Source organism: Lissotriton vulgaris, chromosome 10 (genome assembly GCF_964263255.1).
Source record: "Lissotriton vulgaris chromosome 10, aLisVul1.2, whole genome shotgun sequence".
NCBI lineage: Eukaryota > Metazoa > Chordata > Amphibia > Caudata > Salamandridae > Lissotriton > Lissotriton vulgaris.
This window is the reverse complement of record NC_141698.1, coordinates 123,084,207-123,109,080: the sequence shown is the minus strand read 5'-3', so window position 1 is coordinate 123,109,080 and position 24,874 is coordinate 123,084,207. Positions and strand designations below refer to the sequence as shown.

The 24,874-nt window shown below is 44.0% G+C and overlaps 1 protein-coding gene across 1 annotated transcript in view; it reads right to left on the bottom strand.

The window, feature by feature from the left end:
* RADIL (Rap associating with DIL domain) overlaps positions 1-24,874 on the bottom strand; it is a 346,241-nt gene that overhangs the window by 103,733 nt on the left and 217,634 nt on the right. The window contains exon 6 of the mRNA XM_086940689.1: positions 8,818-8,930. Within this exon, the coding sequence (XP_086796815.1) occupies positions 8,818-8,930 (113 nt within the window). The remainder of the gene's footprint in view (positions 1-8,817; positions 8,931-24,874) is intronic.

The following is a 24,874-nucleotide window of genomic DNA, read 5'->3' as shown; positions in this document are numbered from 1 at the left end:
ATTACCTTCCTGTCAAGCTCTTGCTGTGTTTTAAAATCTGAAGGAGAATGGACTAAGAGGTCAAAACAAATCTTTTACATAAGGAATGACAGACAAATAGTTACCTATTTACTAGCTGACTTGTGCAAAGTGAAACTGGAAAGCTTGGTTATATTACAGCTTCCCCGCTTAAATTGTGTGATCTTATGCAAATATTTGATTTAATCAAAACTCTATTTTTCTTCATTGTCACGTATGGAAGCACTTTCGAATATGAGAGTTCAGACTGCCTGTTGTACTTTTAATACGTTCTTCTCCGTGCACTGCGATAATGTGCCCTATTAATGTTGAAGCTTCCACAAATTAAAGAAATGGTCTCTTTCCCAGCTTTGAAGAAACCACTAGTTTTATGTGGTTTGCTGTATGATTTACATAGCATATATTGGCAAGACTCAACGCTTGCACGGGCTATAAGATCCGAGCCAGACCCTTGGCTCTCCCTGTTAACTTGTTGGCGTCGCACACTTCTACCAGTCCTCAAAGCTGAGTGCTGGTGGGCCACACCTGCAACCACGGCTCAAATTAAGCACTGGTGCTGCAACAAAATAGTTTTCTCTCCCCAGGCACCACCCTTTCATCACAGTACAAGGGTGAGTGCATTCTGTCAAGCATCGGTTACGTAATGGAAAGGAAGCCTTCCAGTACAAAATACCATGCATTGACGTGGTTTAATAGTTTTCACACTTTGTTTGGTGCTGTACAGGGCAGCACAAATGCAAAGTTGTCAAAAGTTTGAACTTGCTGCATTGTTAAACCTATCTCTAAGAGGCATCATTTTTGGTACAAGTCCCTATTTACAAATGTTACCACTTGGGATTTGCGTCAAAACCCATGGGTGGCTGCATGTGATCGCCCATGAACCACCCAAGGAATACCCCTTGAAGGAAAGTAGTGAAGAGTAGCTCAAGCACTACTTTGCATTATTCTTAGGCAACCTTCCGACGCAAGTCATGATTTGCGTTGGAAAGTAATCCTAACACAACACTTTGCCCGGCATCAATTTTGTGATGCAAACCAGGTGCAAAGTGTTAGTAAATTTCCTCCAATATGAGGATTTGAGTGGTGGTTACATGTTCCTTCTAGATTCTAGCATAACATGGACAATGGAATGCAGATTTCTTCCGTGGTTACATGTTCCTGCTAGATTTGTCTGTGTATACATTATAGTTTACCACAGCAGAACACAGAGAGCACGAAAATGAGGTGGTTAGAGAAGTGTTGACGTACACCTCTAATCCGTGCGTGTAACAATCCAATATGAGTAAATATCCATTAAGCTAACAGTTTCTTTTGTGCTCAGCAGGTAGGGAAAGCAGCCACTCCCACATGCTCACCAGGTAGGAAATAAAGTTTTGGAAACTTATTTAAACAGGTTTCTAGCACTGCACTCCATAAATTACAAGTCTCCCAGTAGTCATTGATTCAGTTCTTTTATTTTTTCTGTGCTTTCAGTCAGTACAGTTCTAGACATCTAAAAGTATTTTGTCAAATTGGGTGTTATCCTATGATTCTGTCATGGCTTGGAAAAACATTTACAAATAATATAATCAGTCTTATACTGATGTAGTCTTCAGTCATTTTGTGATTTTCCCGCCAAAATGCAGGTGAACCCAAATCTCATTTAATTGAAAGTTTTTTAGCAGGTACTGTAAATTATCGATTTTGCGTTAGACAGCTCTTGGGACAGCTGCTGTTATAATACCGGGAAATATGCGTATAATTCACAGTACCTTTAAAGAATACTGTAAAGAAAAGAAAATTGGATGCACTTGCGTTTTGATGGAAGGATCACAAAACAGTTGAACACTGCATCAATAAAAGACTGAGGGGCAGATGTATCAAGATTCCAATTTGCGAATTCTAAATAGCGATTTTTAGCGAATCGCTATTTAGAATTCGCAAAATGGAATGTATGTACAAAATTGCTATTTTTTAGCGATTCCTTATTTTTCCTTATTTGCGAATTCGCAATTAAGGAATAATTCCCATGCATTCCTATGGGCCAGGAGGCCCATAGGAATGATAGTGCAATAATTCTCAAATTGCGAATTCGCAATTTGCTAATCGCAATTTGAGAATTATTTCAAGGGTGCAGCGATGTCTTAAAGACACCCTGCTGCACCCCTGAAATTTACATGTGTGTGCATGTGGCGCACATACATGCCCTATGGGCATGTATGTGTGTCACATGCCACCCTCACAAATGCCAAATAGGGCATTTTTAAAAGAAATTGCAAATTACCACCAACTACAAGTTGGTGGTAATTTGCGATTTCTTAACACAAATTCGCTATTTCAAAAAGTTACATACATCTCATTTAAGGAATCGCAAAATTTGCGATTCCGTAAATGCTTAAGCAAAATAAGGAATCGCAAATTACTGAGATTCCTTATTTTGCGATCTTTTGATACATATGGAAAAATGCTAAAATGCCTTTTGCGAGTCGCAAAAGGCTTGATACATCTGCCCCCGATTGTATTATTTGTATATGCTTAACTTAGCACTAACAAAGTCATAAGGTAACACCCAATTTGACGAGACATGTGCCCTTGGAGATAAGCACTGGGCAAAAGTAGGGTCTGCCCTCAGACACCCTCCTCTGAGAGCCTATCAAGTAGGATCCTGTGAGAGATGGTGTCAAATGCATCCATAAGCTCTAACCGTGTGAGTGCTGCCTGCATCACACCCCTGATCTAAAATGTACCTTATCTTGTCCACCACTGGTATCAAAGCTGACTCAGTGCTATGCATAGCTTTGAAACCAAAGTGACTGGTCTCCAAGATCTTATTGGGTTGAAAGAATATGGAGAGAATGCCATTCACTTGTTTCTCCAGCATCTTAACTGGTTCTTTCAGTAGGTTAAAGGTGGAAAACTTGCAAGAATGGCTGGTTTGGCTGTTTTTTTTCATAATGGGCTCATGATTGCATGCTTCCAACTCAAATCAACTGAAGTGGATCTTAGAGTGGTGCTGTACAAGTCAGTCAGAATTTGTACCCAAGAAGTTGTGTCTAAGTGTAACACATCTTAACAGGGCAGGGTTCCTCCAGGGATCCTGATTTCACTGAGAGCAATAATTCAAGGGTTGCCTGCAGAGTGAATGAGTTTACAGTTCAGAACATCTCCTTAGTCGAATTTGATGGATTCTAAGACTCACCCTGCTAAATGCTCTCTTTTTGTGACATGGATCTGTTTTTGTTTACTAGGAAGGTCCTTCAGCTGTAAATCTTGTTTCTTATAAGCCTAATCTTTATACCACATTCTTATTTGTGGCAATTATTTTGGCAGAATTTCACTCGGAAGGGTGGAAGTTTTAGGAAAGTATAATCAGGGTGTCAGGTATCAACAACCAAAAATATTTGTGTGAAAACTTCACCATTCCTGCTGCCCTCTTCCTATTCACCCATTGTCAAGCTTGTTTTTAAGGCCCTGGTACAGACAATGGTTACGATGAAGATATCAAGGGAGTATGTGTCATGTACCACTGGAATCCCAGGGCGACGCCTACTAGTGCACTGTTCAAAAGTGCCAAAGGCTCCAATAAGGTTCTTGACTTGCCTGGGGTAGCGAGAGCAAGCAGAGACTACAAGGCTAATCCAGGGTTCATTAATAGCTTAGGAACCCACTTACAGTACCACGTAATGAGGTAAAATTAAATGCACTATAATATCCACCAATGGCCAAACAATCTCAGAAAACGGATACTTATTTGTTTACCCTATGGCCTATTAGGACAGTAAAGTGATGATCAACAAACCATACTTCTGAGATATAACCCCAAATGTTATCACAGTGTTACCACCCCAATCATGACCAATGCTATACACTCGTGTTTACTCTTCTGTCCTGCGCTAGGAGATGGTGATGTAACATGGAATTCAATAATATTCTATCCAACAACGCTTTAGCCCCTTGCATAACGAGCCTTAGTCGAACTGCCGAATGTAAGATTTGCAGACACTGCAGCGTAACCGCAATTACGGTAGTCTTTTCTCTCTCGCCATACTGACGCGTTACGCGTGAGGTCAGCATAAGTGCTGTAGTAGGCAGATGCTGGATTTCATTGCGGTCTCCATTTGTCGGAATTCACGCCGAGAGCATCAGGTGAGCGTTCGCCCGCGTTACTCGCTCCATGATTGTTTGGAACCTGGCACCGTGACTCGATCGATCTTCCTGTTGGAAGTCAATGAGTAACACCATGCGCCCTGGTTATCTATTTTGAATACCCCGCATTTTTAACCGCATCCGCGCTAGCGGAATTCTGCTCCTGCGCTGAGATATTCAAAAGCGCATGTTACGTGACGAGCTGGGCTCGTCATCAGCGTGCGAGGAGGCTACGCCATGACGAACCCAGCTCGTCATGAGAGTGGAAGGGGTTAAGATACACTTACTCAATAGATACCGGCCCCCCTTTTGTAAACAATTATCCGACCATGGTATCAATCCTCTAACATGATATACCACGATGGTTTTTTAATTCATTGTATGTAGTTAATTATTTGTATTGTGTTGAGAACAATATAATAATAATAATAATAATAAGCTTTATTCGATTTTTGAGTTAAAAATCATAAAAGCATCAACAATACAGAAATACTAACAAAAAATACAAAAACCATGGACATTTCATTTCATAAACACAATAAAAAGCCATCATTCAACTATTAATGTGCAAAATTCAGTTACCATTAAGAGACTTAAGAGTTTGTCCTATGTAATGTGAGGGGAACTCGGGTAAAAATCATATAAATCCCAAATGCGAATTGTGCCTTGTTTTTCCCTTTCATTGGGGGTACAAACTCGTAAAAAGGGGGCAACATTGGTATTTTTAAATTTAATAAGTACCAAATCCCCAGCAATGCATTTGGGCAGCGTCCCTAACCATCCCACCCTCCTGACACTCAAGATACCCCCGTCTAGCCCCGGTGGCAACGGTCTATTCTTATTTAGCCAATAGGTGGCCTTATTTAACAAATCCTGCTGGGATTCGCGTGTTCCCTGGGTGAGGGCAGGGACCCCAGAGAGGACAGAGACATACGGGGCGGCCTCAGGGGGCAGGTTGATATGTGGCATTCTTGCCGGTGCGAATCTAGCCACAGTATGGGTTTTTGGTGCAGGTTTGGGAGATACTTTGGGGCCTGAATGAATAGTTTTGCGTAATGGCTGTATTTGGATGGCTCCATTGCCAGATTTATGCGTTTCGGGGGCGGTGGTAGGGTTAGGACAGACGCATGTGGCCATAATGGTAGCTGGAAGCGGGAGCTTTCTTATTACTGACTCAATGTTGGTCAGCCTTTCCCCTAAATCATTTATTTTAGTGACCAAGGGAGAGAGAGTAGCAACCAGCAATTGCTCAATTTTGGCCAATAAAGTCGTGTTGGGAGAAAAGAGAGGGTCCTCTGGAATGTCCGCGGCCGGGTCCTCGATAAATGCTATAGGATTGGCAAGAGATGGTATACTTGTATTGTTCCCAAAATTAGTTTCGATGTCATGCTTCCATCTATTGTAGGAACCCAGGGGCGCGGCATTTTCTTGGCTATGAGCTTTGTCAGTGAGGCCATTAGCATTAAGACAAAAACAGTCCACAATCGGGGAGGTTATGAGATCAGGGGCGTACTTGGTACCGCACAGGGCGTTGAGGTCCTCCCATATGGACATCGTGTTTGTAATAGATTTAGGAATGTCAGGTAAAACAACAAAATGTTTAGGCACAATACCTCCCTCTGCGATGGAACCAAGCTGGGTTGCCCGTCCCGGCCTCGACAGGCCTCGGAGGGCCACAGAGGGCCCGCCCTTTGCCCGGGCTTAGCCCCGCGCTTCGTCCCGCGTGCGTCCCGCGGGACGGAAACAGGGAGTGTATGTATTAGGCAGGTAGGCGGGGCCGGCAGGGGAAGAGTACCAGCTGTAGGTGGTCAGGGAATGCTGGTACTCGCAGTCCCCGGCAGCCGCACCCGCCGAATCCCCGTAGGCACAAAGAAAAGGAAACAGGGGCAAACAGCAGCAAGCAGTCCCCAGGGGGAAGAACGGCTCCTCGGATCTCCTGGAGGGTCAAAGTCCCGACCCACCTCAAGCCGCGAGTCGCACCCGCGAAGCGGGGGCGGCAAGAGGTAAATTTACAGCAGGCAGGCAGGAGGCGGGGCCGGCAGGGGAAGAGTACCAGCTGTAGGTGGTCAGGGAATGCTGGTACTCGCAGTCCCCGGCCGCCGCACCCGCCGAATCCCCGTAGGCACAAAGAAAAGGAAACAGGGGCAAACAGCAGCAAGCAGTCCCCAGGGGGAAGAACGGCTCCTCAGATCTCCTGGAGGGTCAAAGTCCCGACCCACCTCAAGCCGCGAGTCGCACCCGCGAAGCGGGGGCGGCAAGAGGTAAATTTACAGCAGGCAGGCAGGAGGCGGGGCCGGCAGGGGAAGAGTACCAGCTGTAGGTGGTCAGGGAATGCTGGTACTCGCAGTCCCCGGCCGCCGCACCCGCCGAATCCCCGTAGGCACAAAGAAAAGGAAACAGGGGCAAACAGCAGCAAGCAGTCCCCAGGGGGAAGAACGGCTCCTCAGATCTCCTGGAGGGTCAAAGTCCCGACCCACCTCAAGCCGCGAGTCGAACAATATAAATAGTTCACGAAGTGACTATTATTATGTATTAATTTTTTCAGAATTTTCCTCAATTGAATTGATTACAGCGGATTGACCCTGGATGGGCCTCCGCCTTTATATCCATGAGCCCAGAAGCTAGGAATTATTCGCACACGGTTGAGAGCGGGTAAGAACCTTAATTAGATGTGCAAGTTTAAAAACCTAGGGTTGTCTATCATGAATTATGCCCTGATAGCCTTTCCCTTTTCTCATCAGATTTAAGTATTCTATAACAGGGGTTGGATGCCCCCTACAACACCCCAACTCCCCCCCACCCATCTCGTCCTGAGGAAGACTCGCAGGCAAGGCTAAAACACCCTACATGCCACAAGACGAGTTGAAACGTCAACAACATTTCTATGTACCTGGACCCCATTCCTCCTGTTACGTGCCACAGATGAATGCAATTTGTGATTGTAATTAATATTGTAAATAGACCATGTAAAATAGTCTTCGGGACAGGACAGTAAGATTGATATATATGATCAATCCGACAAATAATCTCAATTTTGTTCTTCTACCCTTCACTATTGGGAATCATTCCCTCACTTACTCTATTTCTAGCACTACTCTTCTTGCACATTCCTTTCTTTCCCTGTCTTACTCCAACAGTAACCAAAAATGTATATATAAAAAATGTATAATATATATATTTTTTTAAAAATATCAGTTTTGTAAATAAAAAGTTGTTATATAAGAAGTTGGTTTCTTGCACATCTCTCTCCTTTGGAGAAATTGGTTCCAATTGTACTTGCCAATTGTAGAGTGAGAAATTGGTTGCTCCACAAAGAATGATGAACTTGTGATTAATTCAGATACTGTGAAAGTTTTTGGTTTGAGGACCATTGTTCTTCTATATTGAGGAGATGGTGAGGGGCAGTCTAATTTGTGTTTCACACTTTTGGACTTCTAAGATGATGAGAAAAAGTCCTTCTTCTTGTAAGCAGACAGACTAATTGATGATTGAATTTGACTCAAGCCGAAGCAAGTCCATGTACCACTTTTCTATCCAATAAAGGGCTATCAAATGCTTAGTTTCTCTATTATTGATGCCCCTGTGATGCCTTATTGTACAAACCATTGCAAAACTCATATTCATATCCGTGGTTTAGAATCCACATGCATGAGGCTCAGAACTAATTATCTGTGGTGTAAAATATATGGTATGATATTGTAGCCAACCACGGTAGAGAGACATTTCACATCAAGGAAACAAAATCTGCCTGTGGAGCAAGTACTATCAACTCCACTGGCATTGCAGTTCAGCATAAAGTAAGCAACAGCTGTGGATAACAAAGGCATAATCTCGTAGAATATCACTCTGACCCATGACTTAATTTTACAGTACTTGGAGGCTATTATGCCAAAGGTGGTATGATTAGAATGAGTGGAAAACTACTCAAAATCAGTGGAAGAGAAGGAGTGCTTTCCTGTGGGGACTTTGCATAACTGTGGTACTTCATCATAATCCTCTTTATTAATTCCAGCTGGGCATGGCCCAAACAAACTCCCCATCTCTCAAAACTTCTCCCAATTGTCTGATGGATTTTTGGACTTGCATAAGGGGTGCAACAGAGTCAAGAACTTTGTAGGCACTAACATCACATAGTAGTGCAGAGACTCCACTGACCTGCTAGTCGTACAAGTACAATCTGCACTCCTGGAGAGGCTCACGGCCATGCTTTAAGATGGCAGTACAGTACTGCTTTATTAACCCCTTGCGTGCGGGGCGTATTTTCAGCCTGTGCTGACTCCGCCTTGCGCGGGCGGAGTCATGACGGAACGGTTCCGTCATCAGCACAGCTCACCCGTAGCTGATGACGGAACCGTTCTGTCATCAGCACGCAAGGGGTTAATAATGTTCTGCCATCAACTAGCACCTCGTCTTTGGAAACCACTCCACTCCACGCTATTCCACTCCACTTCATTGTTATTATCTTAATACCTGTCCTCAGTGCCTAAAAAACCTGGATCAGCTCTCCTTCCCCTTTATATGTTCAAGCAATGTTTATTTGAATATGTTAGGTGTGTGTTTATTTTATTCTTACACCAAACTAGCTATATGCTTTGACACCGCTGTGGTCAACTCGTTTGATAGGTAATTGAGAAGTAGGCGGTAGTAGGATAAATAAAGCCAGCACCCACCTACCTTAGAGATGTAATACACACACTGCTGAAATGTGTACATGATGACTTCTTCTAAAACAGTCATGGCTTCCTCGCTAGCTGTGATTGTAGATGAAAACAGGGATTCCTTAGATCCTAGGAAGAACAGAAAATCAGGACTAAAATTAGGAAAGTACATAAAACTAAAAGTTGCAAAAAGCCAGACTGCATCCTTGGCCAACTCATACTTCTCATTCAACTCTGAGATGTGGAATAGTCCTTTGAAAATGCTATACAAAATCTTATATGAAGCGAATATAGGTGAGGGCGTTGTAGACCGCAGCACAAATCGCAAGCAGTAATTGAAACTCTTGTTAAGGGAAACACACCAGATATTTGCAGTCATTACTCAACTGTGGTGTGTCCTAAGAGATGGAAGTTGAGCACATATGTGAAGTATTGGGAAAGGGCCTTGGTTTAGGTGTGGTGTCTGCTGTTTCCCAGGTTCACGCACTGAGTAGCGCACACTGTGCAGTTTTTTCTCTGCATTCTGGGATTTGTAGTCATGACTATTCCATAATAAAATCAGGACTGCAATTCCCAGATTGCACAAATGCATGAGTTAATCATGTATGAACCTCGGTAACTTGACAGCTCTGTATTCAATACCCCAGATTTACTAAGCCTTTGCAATGTCCTTTCGTCACAGAGGGTGAACAAGGACAACGCAATAACTGCAGTAAGATTTACAAAGCCATGCAACGGGCGATTTGTGCTTCCTTTTGTGACTTTGTAAAGAAATGTAATGCAGTGCAGCAACTTGAGCCGCATTACATTACATTTCGAGCTCTGAGGCGTTCTGTGGGTAGAGCGTGGGCGTTTTCATGCATCCACTCATAGATTTCATGAAACTCCAGATTTACAAACGTTTGTAAATCTGGGATAGAGTTAAATCGGTACGCCTCCCAGAGGGTGGTATAACAAGGAGAAAAAATCGTTATGAATAGCTTTTGGGATGGAAGGTATCCGTTACTTCACAAAAACATTCCTGTCTGGCTGTAACGAACGCATACAGCATTGAACTGTGGTGCAAGGGAGTCTGCGTTCGCGCTAGACAGCGCAGAGTGCACCAGTGCAAGGAGACAGCAGATATGCTCCACAGCTTTGTAAATATGGAACATTTCCACTCTCTCACTTTTCACGCAACGCAGCACACCATGTTCCCTTGCTACGTCACGTTGCGTGAAATAATAGTAAATATTCCATTTGGTGTGTACACCAGATACACGTGGTGTGAACCCGATGAATGGAGTGCAAGAATTGCTATACTGAAAACTGTTCCTTTTAACAGAGCTTGCTAGTCCATATTTTAGACCGGTGAACACTCAGAGGACACAGAGCATGGATAGGAAGTGGAACTGATATTTTAATATGTGTTACTTTGAAGCACATTTCGACTTAGAGAAAGCAGTAAGGCTAAATGTTCCAGCAAGCCTGGACGCCTCCTCCTTGAGGTGGTGGGCGCTGAAAATAAAAAGAACATGAGAAAAATTCTGGCGACTGAAAAATATGCTGACCGTTTGGAACTGAGCCTCGAGTAATCAGCCCTTCCCTGTCTGCAGCTCATATCATATATTTACATATGAAATGATACACGGCAGACACTACTGCCTCTTTTGTCATTTGTGTTGTTTGTGAGCCTGTGCAACCTACATTTAGACTTATGCTCTGTTTTTTCTCCCGCCCACTTTGCTTGCCCGCTTATTCTACAAACAATTGTCGGGCGGCATAATGCTTTCTGCTGGTCCATGTACAGTACTGGGGCATTACTAAGAGGGCCACAGAGGTGCCTCTGTTTTTATGATATTGTACTTCTAAGGAACAGTCATGACACTTGGAATTTTTCCAGTTAATGCATGCACTGCAGACAGCACAGCTCAGAAACAGTGCGCAATGTGACTCTGATTGCATTCTATTCCATCGTTTTTAGGTTTTATGTGGAAATGCAGACAGGGACCAACCACATGCAGATCAATATTGCCCCGCCCCAAAAGGAACCTCATAAAAGCTGGTTGGCTTCAGGTTGACCTATCGATGAGCACCCAGCACGTGAATGACTTCCACCCAGGGATCCAGAAAGGAAGTGGATGATGGCAATCTTCTGAAACTGAAAAATGCAGGGGGGATGGAGGTTTCACAGCGCGGAGCTGTGTAATACCTGGCTACACCCCCCTCTTCCAGTATCCTTAAGGTGCCATCAATTTCTTCAGCATGGCACAGGTGGTGAGGGATGAAAAACATCAGGCAAAAATCAAAAGATACTAAATATAAACAAATATATTTTTCACATATAAAAATTGACAACAAGTAAAGGTTTCCCATCTCCGGCAGATGAAGGAAGGTGCTTGGTAAGGTATATCATGCTCTACTCTCGTCTTACAGGTGGTTCCACAGAAGCAAGGAAGATTTCACGGCTTCCACTTGACATTACGCTTAATACAAAACGGATGATACCTTAGATAAGAGGGCGCCTTAGACAACACTTGCACTCCCACAACCACAGCACCCATAAAGGCACTGAGACCATGTGATTTGCTTTGCTCGTTTGGATGCACAGCCAAGTTCTTCAGATGCTACTCAAATATGTCCCAAGCACGGTCCACCTCTACTTTTGACCAAGTGGATTATCAAGTGTTCTTTGCTTCTAGAGTCCATACACCTGGGTCGCTCTATTAACCAACGGTCAAGAGATTACAACCTACTAGTGCTTAGCTCTCCAGTCTTGACTGGGTGCAGCATCTAATGAGTCCAGCTTCATGATCTAAAAAAGTCCTTTAAACCAATATAGATAATGTTGTAGAAAAACACTTTTGTAGCCCAACAGTTGAGTTGTCTTCATTGAATGAGTAGAGCTAATGTCTAATCAACAGTTTGGTCAATATGTGTGCTAGTTGACATATTTATCTCATGGTAACTCAGTTGTTTTTCTGAAACAAAGCGCGAGTACGTACAGGGGTGGCTCCTCTTCAAAGGAGGAGGCGCGTCGCCCCACTGGCTCAGAGACAACAGCAAAAAAATAAAGCAATATTTCATTATCGTTTTATTTTTAAGCCGTTGGCTCAGCCAGCGTGTTCAGGGAGGGTGCGGAGCTGAGGCATGGGAGGGGGGAGGAGGAGTGCTAGTACACTCTCTAAGTGCTCATGTCTGCTTGGCCGGCCACCTCAGACCAACCAAAACACACTTGCGCGCTTAGGTTTCTCTAACCCGGCTGTATTGAACAGCCGGGCTAGAGAAACTCCGCTGACTAGCGGAGCGGAGCGGAGCGTCTTTTCAGCTTGAACAGGGAGCCCCAGTGTCTGCTGGGACACGGAAGACCCAGCACCGAGGCGAGACGTGGGAGCAGCTGCGGCCGCTGCAGGTAAAATCAGTGGGGCCAGGTGGGGTGTGGGGATTTCGACAGACGATGACAAGAGAAAATTAATGATTTATTTAATTTTTCCTCTTCATAGTGCGTCGAAATACTCCAACTGGGCCCCACCACTCTCTCCTGCAGCGGCTGCGTGGGAGGCGGCTGGCAGCAGAAGTGTAACTTAAAAAAAAATAGTTTTATTATTTTAAAGTCCATCTCCCCCCACCCGCGCCCTCTTGCAACAGAAGATCAGGGAAAAGGAACAAATGGCACCAGTCCTACTGCCCACAAAAAAAGTGATGTAAGAAGATATCTTACTTGATCATAAAACAGTCATCTATATGGCAAGGAGGCACGGAATGACACCAGATTCTTCTTTCATTGTGTCGGTGCAGCCATTTGTTATGGCTATCACTCCTTATGTATGTCTAACAGCGCATGGGTCTACAAGTGGCGTCACATAATTGTTGCTGGTAGTGAACGGCAGGAAGCAGCTCAATCAGGAAAACAACAAGTATGTGGCTAGGGCCTAGAACATGAAGATATCTAAGCTGCCTATTCAGTTGAACACCCATAGATTGCATAGAAAACTATTTCAGGCCCTTCCTGCAGCAACTGAGAAATTGAGATCTCTTCTGGAATTGAACTCGAATAGTGGCACAGAGTCCTCTACCATCTGGAACTCATGAGACCAGGGAAGGGGCAAAACTGTGGATGGCATTATATGTTGCGCAAATGCAAAAATAACAGGTGATGGACAGAATGCAGAACAATGTCATACATTCACCCCAGTACAGAGATATGGGCCTAAATCCATCGTCTTTTTGCACTCCACACCACCCCAGTTCAGACATGGCCATATGCAAATCAGCCTTGACCCTGTGCCTCATGGGAACAGTCCAGCCCGAACTGCCAAGCCATGTCTTTCCTGGACCGGAATCAAGCATCCTAGGACCGGTTTCTGGCTATCAGCCGTCTTCAACCAGGATAGCTTGACTCCAGTGGTGTGGAGAGCATGGGACTCACGTCTGAGCATAACCATCCCACTCGTGGTGACAAATACAAAAATAACAGGTGAAGGACAGAATGCAGAACAATGTCAAATATTCACCCCAGTATAGAGATCTGGGCCTACATCAATTTTTTTTGCACTCCACACCACCCCAGTTCAGACATGGCCATATGCAAATCAGCCTTGGCCCTGTGCCTCATGGGAACAGTCCAGCCCGAACTGCCAAGCCATGTCTTTCCTGGACCGGAATCAAGCATCCTAGGACCGGTTTCTGGCTATCAGCCGTCTTCAGCCAAGATAGCTTGACTCCAGTGGTGTGGAGAGCATGGGACCCACGTCTGAGCATACCCATCCCACTCGGGGTGACAAATGCAAAAATAACAGGTGATGGACAGAATGCAGAACAATGTCATACATTCACCCCAGTACAGAGATCTGGGCCTAAATCCATTGTTTTTTGCACTCCACAGCACCCCAGTTCAGACATGGCCATATGCAAATCCGCCATGACCCTGTGCCTCATGGAAACAGTCCAGCCCGAACTGCCAAGCCATGTCTTTCCTGGACCGGAATCAAGCATCCTAGGACCGGTTTCTGGCTTTCAGCTGTCTTCAGCCAGGATAGCTTGACTCCAGTGGTGTGGAGAGCATGGGACTCACGTCTGAGCATACCCATCCCACTCGGGGTGACAAATGCAAAAATAACAGGTGATGGACAGAATGCAGAACAATGTCATACATTCACCCCAGTACAGGGATCTGAGCCTAAATCCATCGTTTTTCTGCACTCCACACCACCCCAGTTCAGACATGGCCATATGCAAATCAGCCTTGACCCTGTGCCTCATGGAACCAGTCCAGCCCGAACTGCCAAGCCATGTCTTTCCTGGACCGGAATCAAGCATCCTAGGACCGGTTTCTGGCTATCCCCCGTCTTCAGGCAGGATAGCTTGACTCCACTGGTGTGGAGAGCATGGGACTCGCATGTGAGCATACCCATACCACTCGGGGTGTCAAATGCAAAAAAAACAGGTGATGGTCAGAATGCAGAACAATGTCATACATTCACCCCAGTACAGAGATATTACTCACGGCTGTTACCCGTGGCAGCTCACTGAGATTCACAGGAGTCAAATACGTGGTGAACTTCTGTGAATACTGAAATGAGTAAGTGCCTTCTGTGAATACCAAAATGAGTAAGTGCCTTCTGTGAATACCAAAATGGTGGTAAGTTTAGGATTTTGTCTTAAGTTAGTTCTGTGAATCTGGCCCGGGGAGATTAAGTAATTTGCCCAGAATCACAGGATGTTGAGCAGAATCCGAGATTCAAACCTAGTTCCCTAGTCCCAAACTTGGCAGCTTAATCTCATTTCTCACATTCAACATTTCTATAAATGTCTTCCTACATTTCTTGTTAAATTAATTCAGAAACAATTCTGCAAAATCAGTTGCTATGAATTGCGCTGTGACACTATTACATACAGTGCTCCGGGGGCACAGTGACCTACGTGCCCATTTTCTGTGCCCCAGAACACTATAGTATTACAAAAGGGGCCTCAGACGTAATACAGGCAGTGCCGGCACACATATAGTATCGCGGAGATGTTACCTCATTATCATTGAGGTGTGGCAGCATGCTACTAAGGGAAACACTTTGTGACCACTCTGTATTACAGATGCAAAGAGACCATCAGGAAGTGCACTGATTGTGTGTCTTAAGGAGGTGTTGCACTGTCAGCGTGCCCCCCGATGGCGAACTCTGAAAGGAAGAAAAGAACCTCAGACATCCCTCTGCAAGAAGGTGCATCTCTTTCCTGTCACTGCAGCAACAGACCTTGTGCAGAATAGGATTTTTCCGGTTTTCACATCGGTACAAAATGTAAGTAGTTGGTCCCAAAAAGTGTACTTACAGGTTCATTTAGAGTCTGGCAAAGTTTGCAGTGGTAGGGACTGCCTGCGGGAAATACTGTCACCGCATTGTTTAGTTGTATCTCCAGCTGGCTTTGACCCACCGTTCCAAAAAAATTGGGCATAACATGCAGTTGTGGTTTTGCTAGACGATAAAAAGGCATTTTCTATCCAATTCCTCACCTTATTAAACTACACAATTTCATTCAGGTGATATCTAGATTTGGTGTAAACAATATGTGTGCCCGGCTATAGGTTTTTGCGTTATTAGACTACAGGAACATTGAAAAAAGAGTGAAAAACAGTTTGACAGCCCACTATGCGCCTTCATCCTTCCAAAGTTAGAGCACTGCATGGATTCGTCATGCATTTAAATTAGTCACCCTCGGAAACACAGAAATGTAGGCTTTTTACTTTAGGGGAGGAAAAGAGCCCCGTCCAAAAACGTCAACCTTTCCAAAACCAGGAATAATTCACTGTTGCCCTAGCAACTCGTGTTTGCATTTTTGGGTGTGAGTAATTGCTGTACCCCAGAGAATGTTTCATACATATATTTTTCCATCTGTAAATTTCACCGTCGCTTTTCACACCTACCTCTTCTTACCGCATTGAGGGGAAGAGACAAGTTCCACACTACTTACACCAATGTTCAATATTCCAAATCGAACACTAATTGGTATTTATCTCTTTAAAAGGCATCACTGCCCTCACAGGAGGCCTCATCACAGCCACTCCACATTCTGGGGTCAGTTTAAGAAAGACCCTCAGGCAGAGAAAATGAAATGGTAAGAAATCTATTTTGGGAGCTGGGTGGAGACTTTTCTTTCCATATATTCTTGGCAGGCTGGCTCGAGGAAAGGGCTGGCCCAACATGACCTAAAGAAGGGAGGCAGAGAAGTCTTGGTACCTTGTTTTTATGGTAGTAGCCATTGCACTCTAGATAGCTGCTAAAAGCTATCCAGGAAAACACGCCCCACCCACAACCCTACTGATTTACCTGAGAAGAGGAGCAAGGTTTCTCACCAGAGGTGTAGCGTTTATTGATGCAGCAGTTGCAGTGGCACCGGGCCCAGAGGCCTGAAGGGCTCATTGAATCCTATTGCTGTATTTCAAATTTCAAGCAGCAGCTAGGGTGTCCATTCCCTTCCTTGCACTAGGCCCCATGAGACTCTGGCTACGTTACCGCCTCGCGCTGCAGGGTTAGGATCAGGTCTGAATCATTCACATGAGCTCCAGGGCAGAAGACAGGGGGGCTGGTTCCAGGGTTGGGTGGCTTGAGAGATGATCAGCTTAGAAGAAGCCCTGGGAGATGAGAGAACAATTTCTTGTAATCACATACACAAGTTATTCCTCTGAAGCGATAGTGCAGTGTACTGGAAGTGTTGAACTATCTCATAAGTTTCTCTTCAGAACCGCGTGGAAACCTACGACTTTTGCACTGACACTTCTGAAACACTATGGGCCCGATCCACAAAGGTAAAGTTAGACCAAGATTCTAATTTAAACCAAAACCCAAACTTTACTACTTTCAGGAAATCAGAAAGGTAAATTACTCCTAGTAACTTTACTACCAGTAATTTCACTAGCAGTAACTTTACTAATAGTACGTTTACTAGTAGTAAAGTTACAAGCAGTAACTTCCCTTGGGAATACCGAAAAGTAGTAAAGTTAGAATTTCTGCCTAACTTTACCTTTGTGAATCAGTCCTTGTATTGTAAAGTGTATCTTTTGGAGTATTGTGTTTCAGTTCTTGCAGGGACAATTTACGACCAAATCTACTGGAGAAACCCGTCTTCTCTGCTTTGCTTAAAAGAAAGTAGAATAAAACGTTTTTCAGGGAAGGTATTAGTCCCAGGTGGAGCCTTGCTCAGAATTTGTTTGAAAAGTTCATAAGGAGCTAGTGCAAGTCCAGGGGATGGGAGTCGTATATTGCAATATCGGGAGCAGAGGATGAGAATGAGATACATCACTGAAGTAGCACCAGGCTACACCTCCGAGAGGTTACAGCTGCGTTTTACAAGTGACTTCATTCATTCATTAGCTCTTTGTGCACCTTCTTGTTGGCGATGGAGAAGGATGAGGCTAGTCTTCCATTATCTAAGTTAGTTACAATGTAGGCTCCAAATAAAGTAAGTAAATCCAAAGAAGAGAGGCATGTTGAGGAGTTCAGTAACTAAAAGCCTACACTTGTAGCTGACCAGCTGGGCCTCAATTCTCCGGCTCCGCTCAGTAGAATCATGTCAAACTACGGAGGACCATTAAGTCCATGAGAACGTAAAGACTAATAATAAGCTTAATTAAAGACCCTCATTGGAACTGCATGCCCTGAATAGCCCCATCTATAGAACTGCACTGAAAGCAGAAAACACTAGCTTAAATTCGACATTACAGTGTTATTTCCAAATGGCGCCCTAAAGTAAATCCCTCACTGAAAATTCACTAAACATCAATAGGCTTTAGTACTTTTCATTAAAATGCAACAGAAGCAATTGAGTGACTGAATGAAAAGACTTACGGTGCCCAAACTACAAACAAAAGACCTTTTGGAGCTTCTGGGCTGAATTGGATGATAACTTTAGGAAAAAGAAATTGGGTGCAATAATGCTTGTTTTCCGTCTGCTCCGAAGCATTTCTATGAGCCAGTTAATGGCATTAAGTCAAACACAGATGTAGGTCCTCAAAATGAGAGTCACTTTACTCTTGATGTGGTAAGACCACACACTGAAATTTCAATACCGCAGGGTGCTGTAATTTCCAAGTGTGGTATTCATTCACCATTATGAGATAGATTCTCAGGAATGCAGCATTATTATTGAAATGTATTGAAATGTATCAATCTGCAGTAGATTTCCCACATTCCGGCAATTTTGCACTGACGTTTCCTGATGGGGTTCACCTAGCGAAACGTGTCATTGGGTGTTTTTAAGGGGCGAGGAATTACCACATTTCCAGTTGTCCCAATTCAGCCAGTTTGTTACCAACAAAAGTGGGAGTATCTCCCGCATCGTAGTGAGTACTTGTATTAAGCATAGGATCACCCGATGTTGGTGAATTAGAAAAGCGGGGATCAGACAAGAGTACTATAGGATGCAAAGTAGACAACTTACCGAAGGCACCAGACTTCATCGAACAAATCTCATTCAAACTTCAGACTTAGCACACTTTGTCTTCGATTACCATCACTACACTTTCAAACATACCTTCAAGTTCTTCCACACAATTAAATGTGAATGAATAAATATTCGTTCTTGAGTGAACTGCAGAGCCTCTGTTCATCACCCATGCTTCCATAACTCGTCTAATACTTTTATCCTATCATTTTAGCAGACCCTCTGATCTCACCCTCATTAAAAGATCACCACTATTCCCCCTTTCCTTTCACCAAGCTCATATTCTAGAAAGGAAAATGTTCTGGAAATGTATTGTTGTGAAAGTATTTTGTTCTGGAATGACCCTTTCACATCTCCGTCACTGCTTCCATCCAACCCATCCTTTCGATTTCCTTTTCAATGATCAGGCCCAAAGAGCAAGGACGCCTAGACAGTCATGTTGAGTGCTCAATACAAAAGAAAACAAGACTTAACTCAAGTCAGCAGCGGAAGGATACAACTCATCCAATCAGAACACTGAGTTCGAAATACTCCTTGGCAGGATAAACGCAAGAGTAGGGGGGAGGTCTCCGGTCACTTGAAAGACCTTCACTGGCTCCCCGTCAACAAAAGGATAACGTTCCGCCTCCTCACCCACGCACACAAAGCCCTCTACGAACTTGGACCTGATTGCCTCAACACGCCCCTTTCCTTCTACACTCCCACCCGCCAACTGCGTTCATCCAACCAAGCCCTCGCCGCTGTGCCGCGCATCCACAAAGCCACCATGGGGGGGAAGGTCCTTCTCCTACTTAGCGGCCAAAACCTGGAATTCCCTTCCCATCTACCTCCGCATTAACCAAAACCATCTAGCCTTCAGAAAACAGCTTAAAACCTGGATATTCGATAGGTAAACCTTCCCCCCCTTCCTCAAGCGCCTTGAGACCCTCTGGGTATGTAGTGCGCTATATAAATTTTGACTTGAATTAAGCGTTGTCCTAAAGCCCACTTTAAATATATTTACTGGAAACAATAGGTCTGCCTTCAGTCAGCACAAGCTCCCTGTAGCAGAGACCTAGCAAATATAACAGCATTAGTTTGTGATTATCATACAATCTACAAGGTTTTAGTTACCATAATATCTTGACCAAACAAACTTTACTGAGAACATATTCAAAGTTATGATATTCGGTTATTGTGAGGCATCAATATGATACTTGTACAAGTCAATCTGTCAAGAATCTTTTATTTCAAACACTTCTGAGATACAGAACAAAAAGGCATATTTACAAGCCCCTATCGCCACCACAATGTCACGTTGTTGTAAATATGACCCAAATTTCTCCAGCACACACTCGGCTGACAATTAGTAAAACGAGGCTTGGCCTGATTGTAGTCCATTCCCTAAACTGGATTTGCAACATTCAGCAAAGATGGATCACCGGACTCTCTGTAATGTTTTAGGAAATATTCTTATGGAACAGCATTCGGTATGACGAATAGAACCAACAAAAGTCAAAGCCCAAGCGTAATGCATAAACAGAATTACAAAACCCCATAAATATTTATGTCACGAGTGACAAGCTTTCGGCTCGCATCTGCTTGACCTTCCTTCTGGTTCCAGTTTGTATGCAATGCTGTACTTTGAAACGCAGGAGCAGCTGGGATCCAGGACCGTTTGCTCCGTTGGAGCAGCTTTGCAATGCAAGAATCCTGGTTCTCTGATGCGAATTAAACTCATAAGATTCTCCTGCAGTGGGCTACCAGTACAACAATGCACACCTGATGTACAGATCGATTAGAACTCACGTTAAAAGAACAAGAGATGTGCATCGAGGTTCTGTGTCCAGATGTTCTACACAGAGCCGGATCTATGTCTGACTCTCAATAAATCATTAAATATGAAACCAATTAATGATTTACACAAATGTATCCTACTTGGATACTATGACAATCTGGCACTGGACCGTCCTCAGATGGTTCCTGTCTGTGTGAATGTTTCATTGCTGGCTGACATTTTTCCACATGTGCCTTAGTACTATTGACTTGCCTCTTTAAGCCTCTGATTCGGTCACAATTCACGCCTAAGACAAGAAAACACATTTCAAATATGGACTTCTTGAAGCTTACTAAAAAGTATTGCATTAATATGAGTGTTGTCCTGCCAATGTAGGCAGTCTATATGTGGATGATGTAAATGGGATAGAATCAGGGCCATGAGCCTTGTCATTCAACAGATGCCAAGAAGGCATGAGGATAGCAGCTGTGAACCTTTAAGTTAACAGACATGGTGAGCGTTTTTCACAGTTTTGAGCTGTGTATAGTGATTGGTGTACTTGATAGCCTCACTATCAGAGGACTTTGTGACAGAGAACAATGTTGTTTCAATACTAGGCCTAGGGGTGAGATTCCGCTCTGCTCGTGGAGTTTTCCCACTCCGGGTGGAGTTCCAAAAAACTCAGCAGAGCTGAGTTTTTTTCCTCACTCATGCTCGCTAACTTTAAATTGGCAAGTAAGGAAAATTTTACTCCAGACCACCTCCCGGTGAGATTTCTCAACGCGGGCGGTCGCGGATAGTCGCCACCACTCGCATTGAAAAATCTTCTATTCGTGTTGAGGAAGCTGAAGCTTGAGAAGAACATCTACTCGAGCATTAGAAAGAAGCAAAGCCCTCTTGCGCTGCGGGTGGAGCTGTTCGCACTTATTTTGCAGCACAAGACAAACATCCGGCTTTAAAAATCAGCGCGAAATGCGCAACGTAATGCCCTCCACCACTGGCGGCACTCAACGTAGTGTGGCGGCGTTTGCAGAACTCTGCGTGCGAACTCTACCAAGGCCTTCTGAACACTTGCCTTTGCACTTCCTGGGCCCTATCGCTCTATGTAGTTCCAAATTGCCCACTGTGATGCTATTCTGGGCTAATGAAAAGGATGTATTAGCTATTTGTGTTCTCTGGATGCTGGTTTGCAAGCTCTGGGTACATTTTGTACCATGTAAGCAAGGAGGATGGGTTTGGATTAATGGACAGGAAGGTCTAGCGCTCAAGCGTGTGCGATTCTGAGTGAGACTTCTGATTAACAGTTTCACGGTGCAAACAGGTCAGGGGAACCAAACCCAGACAACAAAACAAACCCTGCAGTACTGTAGGAAGGCCTACACCAAACAGATGAATTCAAAATCATGTGCACACGTTATAGAGTAATAGGTCCGGGCGTCAGAGCCCAACAACTGATACAATGTTCATGAGAATTGAAGGAATGAAGGTCAAACTCCAAATTTAGCATGAAGATAAGATTTATAAATCAGTCTTGATCAGCGCATTTGACATAAGCCAGCCGACACGTGTTTCGTCACACCGTGTAGAAGATGTGACTCTTCAGGGCTGAAAGTTTCTTTTGTATTATTGGTGATCGCAGTACCAGTGTTAATTCCAACCCGGCTGCGAACGAATGGAGGATAAAGTGGCAAATAAAAGGACCGGTCCCTGCTGGACGAATATAACAGCATGGGGCACTGAAGACGGATACGTTCCAAGTTAAAAGCGGGAGGCTGTATGCGTGTGGATAGCACGGATTGGTGCGGGAAGTAACTTGGCAGGATCCAGGTAGCGGATGATGCCAGGACCTATTACTCTATAACGTGTGCACAGGATTTTGAATTTAACATTTTGTACCATATTCTAGGGACGTATATGCAGGTCCACTGGAATTATGTGATTCTGTGGCCACAGCTTTTTTCACATAATTATAGGTCTGCAGCGTTTGCCACATAATCCATCTGCTTCATAATCGGCCCAAAAAATATTTCTAGCTCAAATGGATCAAAAGTTACAAAAAATGTGGCAATGTGTTAATTCCCAGGAGAAGGCCCTGCACAAAGCTTTACTGGCCCTCTTTCAATTGCTTATTAATGTATTTGGTTGTTAAACCGATACTAACGAGGCGAAATATTGGCCCAGAAATTATCACCATGTATAAAAATTACAAAATAATGAAGGTATACTATCAAAAGAATGTGCTGTATTATGCCGCATGAATAGCCTTTTCTTGCTGCATAATTTAGTTAACCCTGCCACATAATGTGGTGCTCCCCTGCCGCACAATTTCAGTTTTCTTGCTTATATGTAAGCTAAATATATCATATATATACATTAAGAATATTCCAATTCAACCATGTTTAAAGGGAGAGCACAGGCACTATGCCACAGGTTAGCAGGGTTAAAGTGCAAAGTTCTAATGCCTGCTAAAATATAGGGCCAAACATAAGGTGAAAAATACAGGGTGACCATGAAGAAAAAGCAGAATTCCTACATTTGCCCTTACTCGTTTTATATGTTGTCCCTGTTGTTGTGTTAGACCTTCTTAACGAACTATAAAAGCATGTCCAATCTGGTAAAAACACGGTATAAAGCCTCAAAAACACACAGTCTGTCCTTGTGGAAGAAATCTATGTAACTAAACAGTTGCATTATAACTGTAGCCTTACATGTTAAAAAACATCAATACATCATGTAAACAAAATGGGTACTAATTGTAAATACAAATTAATTTATGATAGTGATGCACCTAATTTTAATGTCTTGAGCCATTTTGATTATGATAATGGAGTTCCTGAACATGCCAGTATGTTACAGTGAACAACAAAAATTCTACAAGACATTCCTGTCCTGCCCTTTGTGTTATCAAGTGTTCTGTAATAATGAGAGAGCAGCAAATAGAAATGAGCAGTCACATTCAGATTATCTGTTACAATAAGATGTGTCATCGAAAAAGAGATTTGATCAAATGGTGGTTTCATTTCTGCCTATGTAGGAACATTTCAGAAGTCCATTCACGGGCGGCTCTAGGCTCATGGCGGCCCTGGGCAGGGAGCGTAGGTAGGGGGCCCCGGAAGAGGGGGTCCGGGCGGAGGCCAGTGAAGAGGGGGGGCGGGAGGGGAGGTGTGTTTGGAAGTGGAACAGAGCCGGAGGCCGCCAAATCCCTGCCAGGGGACGCCACGCAAATATGTATCAAACTTCTGAGGATTATTATATTAAGGATATATATTGGTGTGGTGGCCCCTGGGGTTTGCTGGCCCTGTGCAGGTGCACAGCTTGCACATGCCTAAGGCCGCCCCTGGTCCATTGTTCCACTGAGGTGTGCTCCAATGTAAGAGTGTTCAGCGCACCCTCCCGAATGCTGGGATAACATCATGGGTCTACAGAATTTTTTTTCAAAGGGGGGGAGGGGGCATAATTTCAACGTCATCCATCCTCTGACCCATTTTGACAGTGTCAGAGGGAAGGGGTTTGGTTATTGAGGGGCATGCGAAAAATACCTCCCCACGGAAGCCCATGGATACCATCAAGATGAGGGTATACCATTACCGTACAGCACTGCTGCAGTATTTCGAATGGCCGTACAAAGAAAGAGGACACACGGTGTGCTGTATGCTGTGCTGAACATGTTTTATCAATTCCTTCCACTATATTACCATCAGATATTTTATTGGAGTCACCAGGCAAGAAATGTGCAGGGACCGAAGTGGCTTTTCCAATAACTGCACATTTCCGTCAATACTACAGGAGCCGAAGGATTCCTGTTAGTCGGATAATAGGGTGCCCACTGTCCAGTATTGACTGCGTAATAGGATGGTGCAGTACACATTGCTTGGAAGTGTTTCTCAATTTACTGCATTACACGAAAAAGGGAAATTACTTGGGGTCAGATTTGTAAAGATTTTGCATTGGGTTTGAGTCACTTTTTTGACGCAAACCCGGCCCAAAATCCTTTAAGGTGTTTACAAAGCAGCACAAATAGTCATTGGCATTGCCTTTGTAAAAAAAAGAAATTTTTTTACTCACGGCAGCGTATTGTGCTGCTTTGCGTTACTTTGAGTCACCTAGGTGTACCTAGGGTGGTCCAGTACTAGAGTTTTTTAAAGTCACTGCAATACTTGGATAAAAACAACTGCTCAAAGTTTATTACAAGCAGTCTCCATGTCTGCACTGTATGTAATACCCCTCTGTAGAAGAGTAGTGCTGCAACAATGGGTACATAGATTAGCCTGAAGGCAGTGTTTACAGGTTTTGATGGATCAGATCAGAAATGTATAGGAAATGTGGAAAGATAGTGGGGGTCTAGTTTCCAAATAATGCATTATTACACACACTGTTGTGACAACCGCCCTCTGAATAAACCCAAGTATCCAGCGTGCACACTGATTCATTTGGCACAGAGTTGTTGCTGACTGCTGGGTCTTCACGTGGTGTTGACCAACACAAATAAATGACCTGGCCTGGGAGCCGGTGCGAGCCTAAAACGAAAACAAAAAGGCTCCCCTTTGCTGGTGGGATCTTGGTACCAAGCCATCAGCACATGAAAGGAAAGACTGAGCCCGCGGTCCCTGATAAAAGCTGTATTTCCACAAAGAGTGTGGTTTCCGGTGTCACATTCCAAAATACACCAGAGAGAGACAGGCCTGCTGTAGTGTCATGCCGCAGTAATGCACCACCAGCAGGGCTTCCTAGCGCTGTGTACATGCACTCTGACTTGTGCTCTCTGAACATCGTGCATCTGTGGAAAGACTCCCAGGACCTCTTGCAGGACCACAAGAAACAGCCTTCATCCTCCTGCAGAAATGCATGTATGGGGCCGATTCACAGAACTAACTTAAGACAAAATCATAAACGTACTACTTTTGGT